General features: G+C 40.0%; 1 protein-coding gene across 1 annotated transcript; it reads right to left on the bottom strand.

Annotated features, from left to right (window-relative positions):
• Nucleotides 1-3,754: 3,754 nt before the first annotated feature.
• On the bottom strand, nt 3,755-15,932 carry OSTC (oligosaccharyltransferase complex non-catalytic subunit). The gene is made up of 4 exons (XM_048846691.2): nt 15,685-15,932; nt 11,221-11,314; nt 8,546-8,743; nt 3,755-4,432 (listed from the first exon to the last, which is right to left on the bottom strand). Exons 1-4 carry the CDS (start codon nt 15,821-15,823, stop codon nt 4,414-4,416), a joined length of 450 nt encoding a protein of 149 aa, XP_048702648.1. The 5' UTR covers nt 15,824-15,932; the 3' UTR covers nt 3,755-4,413.
• Between the last annotated feature and the right edge of the window lie 180 nt (nt 15,933-16,112).

Genomic DNA, 16,112 nt, shown 5'->3' with positions numbered 1-16,112 from the left:
AAACCAGGAGTGGAAGACAGGGTTGGATCACTCCAAAATAGGCTCTGATCTGTACACCCCCTGCAGTTCTATCAACCACTGACTAAAACAGGATACTAGGCTAGATGGACCAGGGATACGACCTAGGGTAGCAGTTCTTATGTTTTGATATCTTTAAGAAGGAAGCCTGAAGGAAGTTTCCTTTTCCTGCGTTTCTGAATGTGTGCATTTCCTGGCTATGCCTTATGTGCTGTGTATGCTACTCTGTTACTTTATGAGTTTTCTCTGTTTGTTCCATTATGTACAGTGATATGCTATCCATGCCCATTAAATGTTCAATTGATTTTTTTAAAAACAACTAAATTACATTGCAAAGAAATTTTAGAACTTTCAGCTTATCAATTAAAAGATGTTTTAAGTCCAAGACCAGGAAAGGAAAGTCTACTTTTTAAAGAGACAGTGCTACAGGAAAGGAGTTTGGACACTGCAGTGTCTCTGTTAGATCTCCAGTGTATTATTGTACGATGCACTTGGATTTCTGTTGTTTTCAGAATGATTCAAGCAAGAAGCACTACAGAGATAATGAGGAGAGTGGAGCTATAAAAACTTAGTGATACCAGGTAACTAAGAGAGAAGACAGGAGTAGTCAAGGGAACAGAGAAGGGCAAAGCCACGGGGGAGCCTGAAATAAGATTAGAAGAGCCAGGAGGCTATGTCTGCACTTGGTGCTGAGGGGTGATGCCCAGCTGACAGACATATGTGCTCTAGCTCTGCTCAAGCTAAGATACAAAAAAATAGCAACGTAGCTTTATAGACCAGTAAACCTTTTGAAACATTCTTCTGCAGGTTACCCCTCCGTGTAAACTTTATTCAAGCTTTGAGCAAGGTGACAGAGCATGGAGCTTCCTTCACCACCACCACACTCATTCCACCCTCACTGGCATTGGCTAAAATGCAAATTGTTCTCTTTCTGCCATCTCCTCCCCCTGCTGTCTTGATGGTCAGGTTTACTGCTTGTACAAAAACTGAGGCAAAGCCCCATTACTTTGTTTAGGACAGACCTATTTAACAGTTTTACATAGGCAAAGCCATCTGGTCTTGAACATATTCTAGAAACATCATATGGGGGTGGGGGGATTCAGAATTTTACATATAACATTACTCCATACATTTTGCCATGGTATTGTTGAGCAGCGAGTTATTCATTTTAAAACAATACCTCACTAGGCATATTTTTTTCAAAGAGTAATGTCTTTATCAGCATATCTTTCAAACCACAAACTTGTTCTTCAGAGGGTTGATTCAATGCCACAAATACACCATATTCTACTTCTGATATTTAATTCTCAGAAGGCTGGGGTAGTAGAAAAAAGGAAGTCAGGACAGTGCCCAAGCTTGATAACCACACTTCTAGGCAGTGTATGTTTAATTCTCAGCACTATTACCAGTCTAATACCTCTCACCTTGCTTGGAGTGCTGACATGCAAGAGTTCCAAATTCAAGTCTATTTCTAGCACACCAGCCTAGGAGGGACAGTTTTTTTTTTTTTAAATATATCTGAACACAGGAGTTCTTAATTTGACTGCCACGAAGTTTCTATCACAAAGCAGATTGAAAGTGCTGTGTTTACCAAGCTAGTAAATAGCCATATCTTTATTTCCCCACTATGGAGAGATGTTTTCCTGTTATCAATATCTTTACCTTCATGCAGCTTTTCAGTCCGCTTGACAGGTTCTCTCCCATCATATGCTTTAGGATGGGGCAGTCTAGACAAAAGGTAAAGCCAAATTTTTTTTGTATAATTCTCTTCCACTCATTCATACATTTTCTTGAATAACCCAAAACCAGGCCCATGAAGCCATCTGGTGGTGTGTACAGTAAACAGCATACAATTTTACAACACACACCCCTTCACATAATTGAAGAGTCAGATGAGATCCAGCAATGCTGCTCTTTTACAATTTGTTTGGTACACTACCTCACAGAAGAAACCTCTCAAGACCATGCCAGAATTGAACCATGTTCAGTCCTGTACTGAGGACTTACGAACCAAACTACTCCCGTTTCTGCATGGTGTACTGCACCTCTGGGCTCGCTCTCTTATTATTTGCAAAAAGAAAAGGAGTACTTGTGGCACCTTAGAGACTAACCAATTTATTTGAGCATGAGCTTTCGTGAGCTACAGCTCACTTCATCGGATGCATACCGTGGAAACTGCAGCAGACTTTATATATACACAGAGAATATGAAACAATACCTCCTCCCACCCCACTGTCCTGCTGGTAATAGCTTATCTAAAGTGATCATCAGGTGGGCCATTTCCAGCACAAATCCAGGTTTTCTCACCCTCCACCCCCCCACACAAATTCACTCTCCTGCTGGTGATAGCCCATCCAAAGTGACAACTCTTTACACAATGTGCATGATAATCAAGTCGGGCTATTTCCTGCACAAATCCAGGTTTTCTCACATCCCCCACACCCCCATACACACACAAACTCACGTGGGGGGGATGTGAGAAAACCTGGATTTGTGCAGGAAATAGCCCGACTTGATTATCATGCACATTGTGTAAAGAGTTGTCACTTTGGATGGGCTATCACCAGCAGGAGAGTGAATTTGTGTGGGGGGGTGGAGGGTGAGAAAACCTGGATTTGTGCTGGAAATGGCCCACCTGATGATCACTTTAGATAAGCTATTACCAGCAGGACAGTGGGGTGGGAGGAGGTATTGTTTCATATTCTCTGTGTATATATAAAGTCTGCTGCAGTTTCCACGGTATGCATCCGATGAAGTGAGCTGTAGCTCACGAAAGCTCATGCTCAAATAAATTGGTTAGTCTCTAAGGTGCCACAAGTACTCCTTTTCTTTTTGCGAATACAGACTAACATGGCTGTTACTCTGAAACCTCTCTTATTATTCTCCTCATCTGTTTCTTTCTGCTCTCTCCTTACAGCAGAGGATAATAGCTGGTCTGTAGTGGTCCTGTAAATAGTACTTTCCCCACTAAGACTGTCAGTACCAGGAGGGATACAAACAACACACCTGGGAAAATGCAGAATTCCTGTGATCATAAGCTTCCATCAGAACTCACTCATCGCTTTTAAAAAAAAACCCCACTAATTACACCAACTCTCCTTATAGACATAGGTGTAGCAAAACAAATGAATGTAGCAATGATTACATAAACATATGAGAAGGAATGAGTGGAAAGTCTGCTTCTCACGATGGCATGTCAGGTAGTAGATGTCAAACAGCAAGATCTTTAAAAACGTAGGCATACTGAGGTCCTAAACAGAACTATGGCTCCCAGTGACAGAATTAACTTCTGAATTCAGAGGATAACATAGAACTTTGAACACTTGTGACTAGGTAAAGGACCTTGCTGTGATTTTTGACAAAGACTGTTTCTTCCCACAGAGAAAAGCAATGCATGACCTGCACAAATAATCTCATTACTCTAATTGTTAATATTTCCTCTCATGTGTATACACACTAATAAAAAAATATAAGTTAGTGTCTGTCCCTAGCCAATTTAAAACAGAAGCAGAAGCTTCCAAAGTAATTCAATGGTGTACCATTTCACCGCAGGCTCTGGTGAGCTTAGGAGAGACAGCTACAGTTGCCCCCTGCAGTTTACAATATCACTATCCAATAAAAGATACATTAAGTAAACAACCATTGTGTAGTAGTATTGTTACTGCAGAACCTATAGAATAGACTGTGTACAATTTGCAAAAATTACTGTTTTAGAAATCACACAAAATGCAAGTGGTTTAGTAGAAAACATGTTTAATTTGACTCCTTTCATACACTGTTCCAAAAAGAAATGCACTCACACAGTGTTGTATCCAGTGTACATCTGGATTTGTTAATGCGTTGCCATGAATATCAAGGCAACAGGTGCCTTAGAAATAACTTCACTAGACACAGTGTGTTTGATAGTAAAGTATCACCAAAAGACTTCTCTCCAGGTATAAACTTGGTATGGGGCAGGCCACAGAAAAAAGGCCAGAGAGTGCTGCACACTTTAAAATCAGGAATTGTAAAACGTCTGTCCAATACCTCAGTCAGGTTAAGGGAAAAAATGCAGAGGGGAAAAATACCAGTTTTACATTTTATAGTGAATTGTTTCAAGATACAAATTCATACCTAAAGCTAAGTAACAGTTCAGTAACTTTCTTTTTTAAAGATAGAAATAGACAAGTGATAAAACCCCATTTTAAAAATACACCAACCACGGGTAATGACGGTTTTTATTAATGAAAGGAGACAGTTGGAAGCACTTCTTGCACTTGCTGATTCGCATAACTAGACCTTTCTTGTGTCTTCTTGTGGTGGACAGTATTTTTTTTTTTTTATAGATTGCTTGTTTTTAAGCTCTTCATGAAGAGAAGCAAATCCATTTTGTGCTTGCATATATCACACAAGGCACTAACCCATCAAGTATCCCCTGCAGGACAAAATAAAAGTTGAGAGAGAGAAGTTAGGAGCACAGCACACCTAAACTGAACAGATTACAATTTTCAAAATAAAGCTATACCAGGTTACCAGTGTACCGATTTGTCAGACTTAAACAATTGAAAAAGTTATATATATATTAAAAAATCTTAATGAGCAAACAACAGGAACAACAAATTGCTAGCTAAAATGACAATTCAAGCCTTAAATAGTGTTATGGTATAGACCTTCACTAGAAACATGGTCAATGGATACCTATGAAACTTTCCACTCAGTTAAAACTTAATGAGTCTATTCCATATTCAAAATTTTCACCAGAACACAGAACCTATTCCTGTGGTGAATGTGATATATTAATGGAAGTTTAGTTCCACAATTCCAGAGCCTCTTTTAAGAATATAATTTTCAAAAACAGAAGACCAAGAGATGAAGTTGTTCAGAAATAACCATACAATAAAGTATGGATCCAAGGATTCTCTCTGTTCTCCCTGTTCTAGGTTAATTAACTGGAGTCTAGTTATAATTAGGTCTCAGGTCCAAAAATCTGGTTTTAGTAGCTGACAACCAGATTATTCACCAAGGTCAACTCCAAACATTGGCTTGTGATTGAAACTAGTTGCAGTTGCCCCTAGATCAACTTCTCTAAATGCAAGTTTTGAGATGGTCTGTATAAAATTAAGATAGTTACTCCCTGCAATTGTCTGAAATTTAAAGAAATGCAAATTCAGTTTACAGTTCTAACATTTTATAGTAAAGCTCAAACTGGCATCTTTGTGGTGTTGTTCTGGTAACATATGCAAACAAGCTCTGTAATGGTTGGAAACACTTTGGGCACTGCTGGAACATTGGAAACACCTACTCTGTGTCCTTAAAAAAAGGCTGCATCTTTGGTCATTTGAAACAGGTCTTAAAATCCTGTCTTTATTTCTGATCTTTCATCACATTCATGTCCATGGAGGGTTCTACTCTATGTTTATCAAGAAAAAAAACCAAAACAAAACCCTCTAACCAAAAAGGAAATTTTCATTTGATGAATATTAAAGATCAAAAACTTTCAGAAGTGTAATCTGGAGAGGACGATAGTCCTCTCAAGTCCATCAAATAACCATCACATTGGGTTAATGTTTTTAACAAGATTTTATAAAGAATCCGGTAAAACATTCCTTGGAAGAAATTTCTTCCATTCCTTTTTACCAACTTGTAGTAGTCTGGGAAGTTTCTCCTTTACTGGCACACTATTACCTACTGTAGATAGGGATCTACATGAAGAGAATCATGGCAGCGGTGCTTGGGTGTAGATAGTTATAGCCAGGTAGCCCTGAGAAGATATCCCAGCAGGCTGGCAAGGGACTTCTATACTAGCAAATCCAAGGGGCACCTTCATATACCAGCATTTCCTAGCCTTAGTGTTTGTGCCATTAACTGCAGAGAAACTTGCTGAGAAATTCAAGGGTGAGACTGGTTCAAACAGGAACCTGCTCTGCTGACTAGCTTGAGCACTCCACCCTCCACCCCCATTTTACTTTGATATAATCACTGGAACAGTTTTAGTCTATTATTCTCAACCTAACCTTTATCATCATGAATTCTGGAAGCCTTTATTACGTTTTGTGAAAGGTTCTGCATTTGCGCTGCTCAAACAGACTATCAATTTCAAGATCCTACATCATTCAGCCCAAACTGGTACAATTGAGCCCCAACTTTTCTCCTTTCCTGTCTCCTCTAACCTCCACTTCTTCAATGAACTAAGGTAAAGTAATGGCCAAGACACACGTCTTACAGAGTAGCTGTATATTATTGCAACCTTTGTCCTTCCTTTCCCTAATTTCCCCTTGTCGGTCTATGGCTCTCACTTCTTGAATCATGTCTGAACCACAACATTTCAGAGCAATGACTGTCTTTACTTGTTTCTGTAAGGCATCTAGCACAATTTTGGGTGTTTGAAAATCAGAGCAAAAACAGAAGGGACAGCATAAGTCTATTGTTGTGAGTATAACTACAACAACAATGGGAATCATGATTTAGATTTTAAACTTGTGTTCTCAGATACAAAAACAAGAATAATGTCCACATTAATCAAAAACAATGTAATGAATACCACCAGAATACAAAGGCTTTTCTGTGCCTTGAGTAACTTAGGAACTGCCTGCCTTTCAATAAAAGTAAAATTCAGGGTCGTGTCCTGTATCCGATAAGTCTTGTATTTTCATTAATGAGGATTTAGCAAGTTATTTGGCACTCACATGTGACAAACTCTCCCGTAGGCAAGATATTCCTGAATATTAAATAATCAGTGAACAAAAGGGTGCTAGGAAATTAACTGAAATGATACAAAGTCAGTATACCATGTAAAACCTTTGTTATTGTTAGAACATCTGTCCAAGCTGCAAATGATTCTTATAAGATTTCCTTCCTATTCTTTAGAGTTTCTCTAACATGACCACGAACTCTTGAGACCAGCCACATTTGATTAAAAAAATAAATCTATTGTATGCTGGTGCTTTATGCTGAATTGCTACACACTGCCAGGAAACCCAACACTTACATTTTATGGGCCAGTAATTATATTGCAGAGGAGATTTAGTGACTCTCCAAGAAATGGAAAATGACCATATCATTATTTAAAAAAAAAACAACAAAAACAAACCAGAAACATCCCCTGCCAGTTAATTCATGGAGTGGTTTTAGCAGTGGCCCTCAAAGAAACTGCTGCTGTTGGCAGCTCTAGAGGTCATAGTGGGGTTGAGAAGTGGGAGGGAAGGAGAAGAGGCAGGCAGGCAGCAAAAATAAAATAAATTCATTATAAGCTACTGAATAGACTGGAAAACACAGAATCAAGAAGCTCGAAAGCCCTGTCAGTACATGCAAGAACTAACACTACTCTACCTTCGTTGGAAGATTTTTCACAGGCTGTAGAACAATTTTCCAGATAGCCTCAGTTTCCCTTCTTAATTTTCACCTTGTTATACCCCTAATTCATCTCCCATCCTCCCAATGCTTACCTATTTATGCTTCTCTCTAAAGCCTGTGCTGGATTTTAGCCAACCTGTATAGATTAAGTCTTTTAATCTTTCCTCAAAATCCAACCCATTCAGTCTAGAATCAAACTGTATTGTAGCTATGATTTCTGACAGGCAGCCTGTCAACTCCCTGCACAACAACTTGAGGTCTCAGAATGAATGGGCAGACCCAAAAACATTTACACCTCACTAAAGAGGGCACATTCCAATTTTAACTAAAACACCTTAAAGCAAAGCTGTGAGTGTTTAATCTACACCAATTTTTTTTTTTTTAAATACAACTTATCCTTGCTTCATATGTAGTACTTTGTAAACTTAGCTGGGATCCTAGAAATCAGTTTGCCACAGAAAAACATGGAATTTGCATTTTTACAGAGATTCTTTAGTTTTTACATTTTGTGAAAAAATGAAAATGTATTAACTAAATTTTACTGATGGAAGTACCAGTGCCACTTATTCAATGGGTGCAACCTCTCCCTCTTGTGGTTGATTTTTGAATGCGCTGACCGCCCAAGCCCTTACCACAGTCAGCCCTGGGTGGCTGGTGGTTCAGTTAGTACAGACAGCCAGATAATGGAGACTCGGATAAACTGTACATAGCTAAACACACTCCAATACACTGCTTTGGCATATAGAGGTTACTAAGTGACCTTTAGGGGTTTGTATTTTAATGCATCTCAAATTTCAGCCTCCAGGACTAACTCAGAAAGTGAGTAAAGTTAATAGAAAAGCAATTTTTGCTTTTTATTTTGTGCGTTAAAAAAAATTTTCTGAAAATATAGAAAGCAGACAAATATTTGGTATTTGTAAGAAATACAAATTGTAATTCTATTAATTTTATTTTATTATAATGATTGATGTCACTGGAAGGCTTTGAACTTGCTCCAAAAATGTTAATATACCAATAAAACATTGTGTTCAACTGACACCTATATTTATAGTGGCTAGGGAAACTGAAGTTCAGCATTCCACTTTAATCGTGGAAAAAAACCATACAAATCTGATTTTATCACAAAACTAGGATCCCTGCTCATCAGTAACAGAAAGGGAGGGGAGAACAGCATGAAGTGTCCTAAACAACTTACGGCAATTTCATCCGCATGAAAACTCTTGCCATGAAGAAGCTCAACAGGACGCTGACAAATCCAATAAAAAGCAACAGAAATCTATTGAGCTTTGGGATATTTGGTGCATTGGATCGGTCCAGAATTATGAAGCCTAAGCCTCCCATTGTGAAGAGGAAGCTGGATGCGAGTCCTTCCATAATATACTGTCCATTTACTCTGGGGGGAGGGAAAAAACAGGAATAAAAGATATTTCAGTAGAACACCAGCCCCTCAAAGTATTATTTTCACTTCAAGAGCCAGCTATTTAGTGTAATATTTTGATCTGCTTCCGTTTTACAAAAACCCAGGACAGTTCATTTTGATGTTTACACACTTAGTGGAACATAACACACGTTGCTGGAGCTGTCTCCTGATGCGATAAGGGATTAATATATAATTTAGCTCCTGGATCAGTACTTTGCAAGGTGACAGAAACGTACTAATGCTTTTAATCATGAGTATTCATAAAAGGGTAATGTGACTGTATGCAAAACCACCACATTATATACATTACTTATTTAGAATTTTAGATATGAGTGGTAATTTCAAATGTGTCTTGGTTGAAAGCAAAAATAAGTTAACAAATGAATGTAAGTAGGGACCCAAAACTTCTAGACTGTTGAGCTTTCAAGTTTGTTTCCCAAACCATTTCTTAGAAGACAAACCCCGAATTCCAGTCACTGCAATAAGAGAAGCGTTATTCAAATCCATATCAAGGGAGGAATTGTGTCTCCTTGTTCCAGCACAGCATTAGGAGTAAGATGTGCTAGACCAGTGGTTCTCAAACAGAGGTCCGGGGTCCCTTTGGGGGTCACAAGCAGATTTCACGGAGTCCACCAAGCAGGACCAGCATTAGACTTTCTGGGGCCCAGGGCAGAAAGCCAAAGCCCCACCTAATGGAGCAGAAGCACGGGGCTCTGAGCCTCGCCACCCAGGGCTGAAACCAAAGCCTGAGCAACTCAGCTTCACAGGGCCCCCTGCAGTGTGGTGCCCCGGAAAATTGCCCTGCTTGATACCTCCTATTACTGGCCCTGGCTTTTATATGCAGAAAAACAGTTGTTGTGGCACAGATGGGCTGCAGAGTTTTTACAGCATGTTGGGGAGGCCTCAGAAAGAAAAAGGTTGAGAACCCTGGCACTAGACTGCATTCTCATTTCTGTTACTGCATGATTTTGGATAAGTCCCTTAACACATCTGTGCCTCAGTTTTCCAATTTGTAATACAGGTATACACCACCACCTTGGTAAAGCACTTTGCTGGAAGGATCTACAAGGGTGCAGAGCATTTCATTAGTGTCTAATCTTGATAAATAGTAGTTGAATCTTTTACACTGTTCTTCCCCATGACTTTCACTAAAGTGCTCCCAACTTCCTAGAGCAATGTGATTCATGTATATTGCAGTAGCCCAAAGAAATCTGAAGCATATATTGGAAGATGTTAATCTGAACACAAACTCTACGCAAAAGATTCCTAGAGTCAAGAGTAACAATGAGAAACTACTATGTATTTTATAATCAATTTTTTTTTTTTAAATACAGTGTCAGCTCTTTTTTACAATGAGGTACTTTTAGTTAAAAAACAAAAAAATAGCCCAACATTTTCTGCAGGAATTAAGGATAACCAATCCAGACAGACAAAATCCAGAGCTCTGTAAACTTACTCATTAATTTTCTCAACTAACTTCTGACTGAATTAGTTTTATCTCTAATAAAATTTTAGATTCTAAGCAAGAAGAATCTGCTGAACTAATTTTGAAGGACAGACACTGTAGATTTAGGTTTCAAACTGAATAAAATCTGTCCCTAAACTGCAAGTTACTCCATATGGGTGATCCCCTGCATTTATGCAAAGTAACTAAGACCTTGATCTTGCAAATCATTTTATTTTGGGTTCAAAAACTGAATGCAAATTACAGATACGAGTTCTATAGTTTATTGCTGTTGAGCGTAATTAGAAAAATAAGATTTGTGGTTTGCTCTTACAGCAGAACTGGATGTAGAACAGAAAAATGGTCATTCAAAATATTAGAAAAGAGTTGGGGAGGGAAAAGAAAGTGAAAGCCAACTAAAGACAGGTTATATTAATACACACAACTAGACTGGGGTATTCAGTTTTAATTGTTACATATTTGCAACCACCCACTTTTCCTTTTACAAACAAGCACTCAAAAATATTTCACCCATTATTAAACAAAGTTTAACAGAAAGGAAATGTATAAAAAAACACATTACAAAACTGGTGTATTATGTCAACTCTGACAAGTAATTAAAAAGATATCAGTTATGAAATATGATCAAATATAGCTTCTGTTTGTTATAAATCTTGACTTCTACTCATGAAAATTAATTTGTATCATCTAGCTGAAATTTCATTTCCTGTAATGCAAAAATCTTTGTATTTTTATCAATTACATATCTACTAAAACCTCAAACCCTTCCAAGCCTATATATGAAATATACTGTGAATATTTAAACAATTCATTTGCAAAAGAAGGCTCCAATCAGTGAAATCAGATGCATATTTGTGGATCCTGGGGCCCTCAGAGAGCACAGCTGAAGTCAATGGAGCTCTCCAAGAGCACTACGGTTCACTTGCATTCATCTGTTTGCAGGTCAGGGAGAGACCGTTCGATTATGACAAAGGATAATTTCTACCTGTATGCCAAGAAGGCCACTGGTCTCTGATGTCCATGTTCATCTGTCATAGACCCAACACTGGGAGGTTCTACAATCACGTCATAGATTATTCCTATAAAAAAAGAAAGAAAAAGAAAAAAAGGACATTAGTTTTGAATGATGAGCCAGCATCATCCATCTCTAAATATTAAGAATGATTTCCTTCTACAGACAGTATGAATAGAAAGGAAACAGTTTAGTAAATTACTTGCCATTTTACATCTCCTGTTCAAATGGTAAGAAAAACATAATTAAGTAAGTTATAACCTTAAATTATAATGGGATGGATATCAGACATTTCAGAAAGCCATTTTTTTACATTAGGGTACACCTATACAGCAGCTGGGAGGGTCGTTCCCAGGTTGGGTAGAAATACACATGCTAGTTCTGCTCAAGCTAGCATGCAAAAAATAGCAGCATGGCCACAGTGGCTCAGGCTAGTTACCAGAGTACAGTCCTGCCCGACCCCCAGGGTAGGTACTCAGGCAGCTGAGCTGCCACACCACCACTCCTATTAGGACACTAGTTCAACCACTCCTAGCGTGTGTATGTCTACCAGAGCGGAGAATCACCACCCCAGCTGCTGTGTAGACTACCATTAACAGTAAGTGGCTTATACATGATTAGTGCTCCAATGACTTTTCACATTCACAGTCTTAAGTGTTCTTCATATCAGAGCCTAGGACACTAGACCTTGTTTTCCTACTTAATAGAGTTTAATCTGGGATTGTTAACTTGATTAATTCTATTTACCTTTATAAGGATAACAAAAATAAAAACCACTTTTGGCTGAAAAGACTCAAAATGTACAGTAGTGTTCTATTTAGGGACCATTCTTTCTTACTGTATAGGTACAGACACTATAGAATATCATGGGAAGATTCATGTTGCAATGTCATTGAGCCAAACAGAGATCCTGTAAACTTTAGCTGTAATTTTGAATTTAATCTAGAATTTTAGGAGTTACTTACATGAAACTAAATTTATTCCAGCAAATTTACTTGAGCTACTGCCTCTTGTGGTTGGACTTCACATTCCTTATTTGTTTCTGGGTGACTACAGCATACGAGGCACTGTATAAACTCACAGGACGCACATTCTCAGCCCCAGAAAGAGAAGCAGGGGGAAAGAAAAGGAGAGGGAGCAGAAAATACAACATACAAGGAAAGTGGTCAGGAGGATAAATTAGCCATGTCTTGATATGGTATTTTTAATTAATATACATTAGGGCTGTCAACCGATTAAAAAATTAATCGTGATTAATTAGAAAATTAAAAAAAATTAATCGTGATTAATTGGGCGATTAAAGAATACTAGAATACTGTTTATTTAAGTATTTTTGGATGTTCTCTACATTTTCAAATATATTATTTTCAATTACAACACAGAATACAAAGTGTACAGTGCTCACTTTATATTTTATTACAAATATTTTCACATTAAAAAACAAAAGAAATAGTATTTTTCAATTCATCTAATACAAGAGCTGCAGTGCAATCTCTTTATCATGAAAGTTGAACTTACAAATGTAGAATAATGTAAAAAAAAAAACCTGCATTCAAAAATAAAACATAAAACTTTAGCGCCCACAAGTCCACTCAGTCCTACCTCAGCCGATCCTCAGACAAACAAGTTTGGTTTCAATTTGCAGGAACTAATATTACCCGTTTCTTGTTTACAAAGTCACCTGAAAGTGAGAACAGGAGTTTGCATGGCACTGTTGTGGCCGGCGTCACAAGATATCAATGTGCCAGATGTGCTAAAGATTCATATGTCCATTCATTCTTCAACCACCATCCCAGAGGCCATGCGTCCACGCTGATGACGGGTTCTGCTCAATAACGATCCAAAGCAGAGCGGACCGACATATGCTCATTTTCATCATCGGAGTCAGATGCCACCAGCAGATTGATTCTTTTTTTTTGGTGGCTCGGGTACTGTAGTTTCTGCATCAGAGTGCTGCTCTTTTAAGACTTCTGAAAGCATGCTCCACACTCCGTCCCAATCAGATTTGGGAAGGCACTTCAGATTCTTAAACCTTGGGTTGAGTGCTTTATCTATTTTTAGAAGTCTCATATCCTACCTTCTTTGCCTTTTGTCAAATCTGCTGTGAAAGTGTTCTTAAAATGAGCATGTGTTGGGTCATCATCCGAGACCGCTATAACATGAAATATATGGCAGAATGTGGGTAAAACAGAAAAGGAGACACAGTTCTCCCCCAAGGAGTTCAGTCCCAAATTTAATTAACGCACATTTTTTTAATGAGCATCATCAGTATGTCCTCTGGAATGGTGGCCGAAGCATGAAGAGGCATATGAAAATTTAGCATATCTGGCACATAAATACCTTGTAATGCTGGCTACAAAAGTGCCCTGAGAACGCCTGTTCTCACTTTCAATGTAAACAAACTTATTTGTCTTAGCAGGTGGCTGAACAGGAAGTAAGACTGAGTGGACTTGTAGGCTCTAAAGTTTTACACTGTTTTGTTTTTGAGTGCAGTTATATTACAAAAAAATCTGCATTTGTAAATTACACTTTCATAATAAGGAGATTGCACTACAGTACTTGTAAGAGGTGAATTGAAAAATACTATTTCTTTTATCATTTTTACAGTACAAATATTTGTAATAAAAATAATATAAAGCAAGCACTGTACACTTTGTATTTGGTGTTGTGATACAAATCAATATATTTGAAAATGTAGAAAAACATCCAAAAATGTTTTAAAAATTACAATTGGTATTCTATTGTTTAACAGTGCAATTAATCGCAATTAACTTTTTGAGTTGATCACATGAGTTAACTGTGACTAATTGACAGCCCTAATATAAACTATTCTACATGCCCCTCTACCTATATTTCTTGCAGGTGACAAAGAGAGGATCTTCATGAAGGATTTGAATGGAGCAGCTCTGCAGACTAGTGCAACAGACTTCTCATGCCATTTAGGGATAATTGTAATAAATGCAGAATTATGTTTCTTTGGTGCATCAACCCAAACTACATTGTATCACTTGACTGGAGTTTCCTTTGATAACTAGAGAAAGAGCTTGTGATCCACATACCATTTGCTATTAAGCAGCAGTAGTGATGAATAAGCCAAAAACTGCTACAAGGTTGGCATAGGAAAGCAAAACAGCCACCTGCCAAGTCACTACTCAACAGTACCATTCTCATTCCTTAATCAACATTCCCCAAAAACCAGGTAATCAAAGCTAAAATAAGGTTTTCAGATATGCACCAAAATCTCTAATTTGATCACTGATTAAATTCTACATATCACACACTAGAAAGTCCCATTCCAGCATCAGGATTAAGGCAAAATTTCCATAGTGGACAGAGAAGGGTGGGAGTTTTGGGGGGTTGGGAGGAGCACATAATACACCTCACTGACATAACAGATATAAGAGTTTAGGGGCTGCTCTTCTCAGGCTGCATATCAATTTAAAGGAGGGAACTTTTGAATGTCTTTGAAACACACAGAGCAAAATCCTTCACCACTAGAGAAAGATGTTATAAGAGCGGTCTTAAAATTATCTGTTCCAAAAGCCAAGAATGGAAAGTAGGTCTGCCTACAGGAACAAAGGTTTCTCCCTCTGGGACACTCATCTCCTGACTCAGACACAGTATCAGTTTGATTTCCAATATTGCCTATACTAAGCAAGTGTATCCTGGTCTGGAGATGGATATGGTCCCACAGATCTCTTCGGTTACTGCACCTGAACTAAGATCCTCACCAAGGCCTATTTTTGAACCAGACAACCAAAACCTTCTCCACCACCTTGCCCGCTGGTCACAGAGCTGGGCCAATCACCCCAGCGGGGACGGGGATTTGCGTACCACCCTCAGCGCGGATGTGGGGGTTTACACCACGGGCAAAGACGACCCCTCTCTGGGAACCCCACCGGAGGGCGTCCCTGCACTGTGTGAGGCGGGGCGTAGGGACACAAGTTGCTCACGGGTGGGAAAATTGTGCCGGCTGCTGTTTTTGTCCTCACAGGGGCCCTCTCCGGGCAGGCTCAGGCAGGGCTTCCCCGGGCCGCAGGCGGAATCCGGGGAACCGCGATGCCCGAGGAGAGGGTGCAGAGCAATCCCCCCCCGCACACACACACCGTACGGCTGCGACGGGATCACCTATATGGGGGGGGGGGGGGAGTGTGTCACACTCCTCCGCTTCCCTCACCCGGGGTCTCCCTCGGCCACCACCTCAGGGAGCCCCGGCAGCAGGCTCCAGCCCCGGAAGTGTGGGGATCGGGGGGAGGCACTCGCCCGCAGCCAGGCTCCCACCGAGAGAGGTAGGGGTAACCCCACTGCCCGCCGCCCCCAACAGGCGCCCTAGGAGCGGAAAGAACAGGCCTAATCCTGCTCCCCCTCCCCGCGCCCAGCCCTCCGCCCGGGGCCCGCTCCCGGCCCCCCAGCCCTCCGCCCCCCCGGGCCCGTTACCTCCGGTGATGAGGAAGTAGGACACCACCACCAGCGCGTAGACGGTCATAGCTGAGGGCGTGTGCACCCAGCTCGGCCGCTTCAGCTTGATGTTGGGGCACTGGAGCACCGCGAACGGCACCCGGTAGAGCGTCTCCATGATGGCAACCCAGCCACCGCCACGGAAGGCTAATCAAAGCCAGCACCACCGCGGCCGTCTACCCCGCCTTGACCCGCCGCGGCCACCGTCACTCTACACGAATGCGGAAGCGGAAGCCAGCTAGAGAGGGAACGCAGGGCAACGGCGGGGTCCTGGAAGGTGATAAGGATAGGGCGAAAAAGTGCAAAATTGAGCATGGTAAAGGTCACCTGGAGAAAAACTCGAGCTACGAAATCTCACGTCGTTAAAACACCGCCAAAATCTGGAGTTTCAAGCCGACTATACGTGT

Source organism: Caretta caretta, chromosome 4, assembly GCF_965140235.1.
Source record: "Caretta caretta isolate rCarCar2 chromosome 4, rCarCar1.hap1, whole genome shotgun sequence".
NCBI classification, from domain to species: Eukaryota; Metazoa; Chordata; order Testudines; family Cheloniidae; genus Caretta; species Caretta caretta.
Note: the sequence above shows the minus strand (reverse complement) of the source record. Positions and strands in the feature narration are given on the sequence as shown.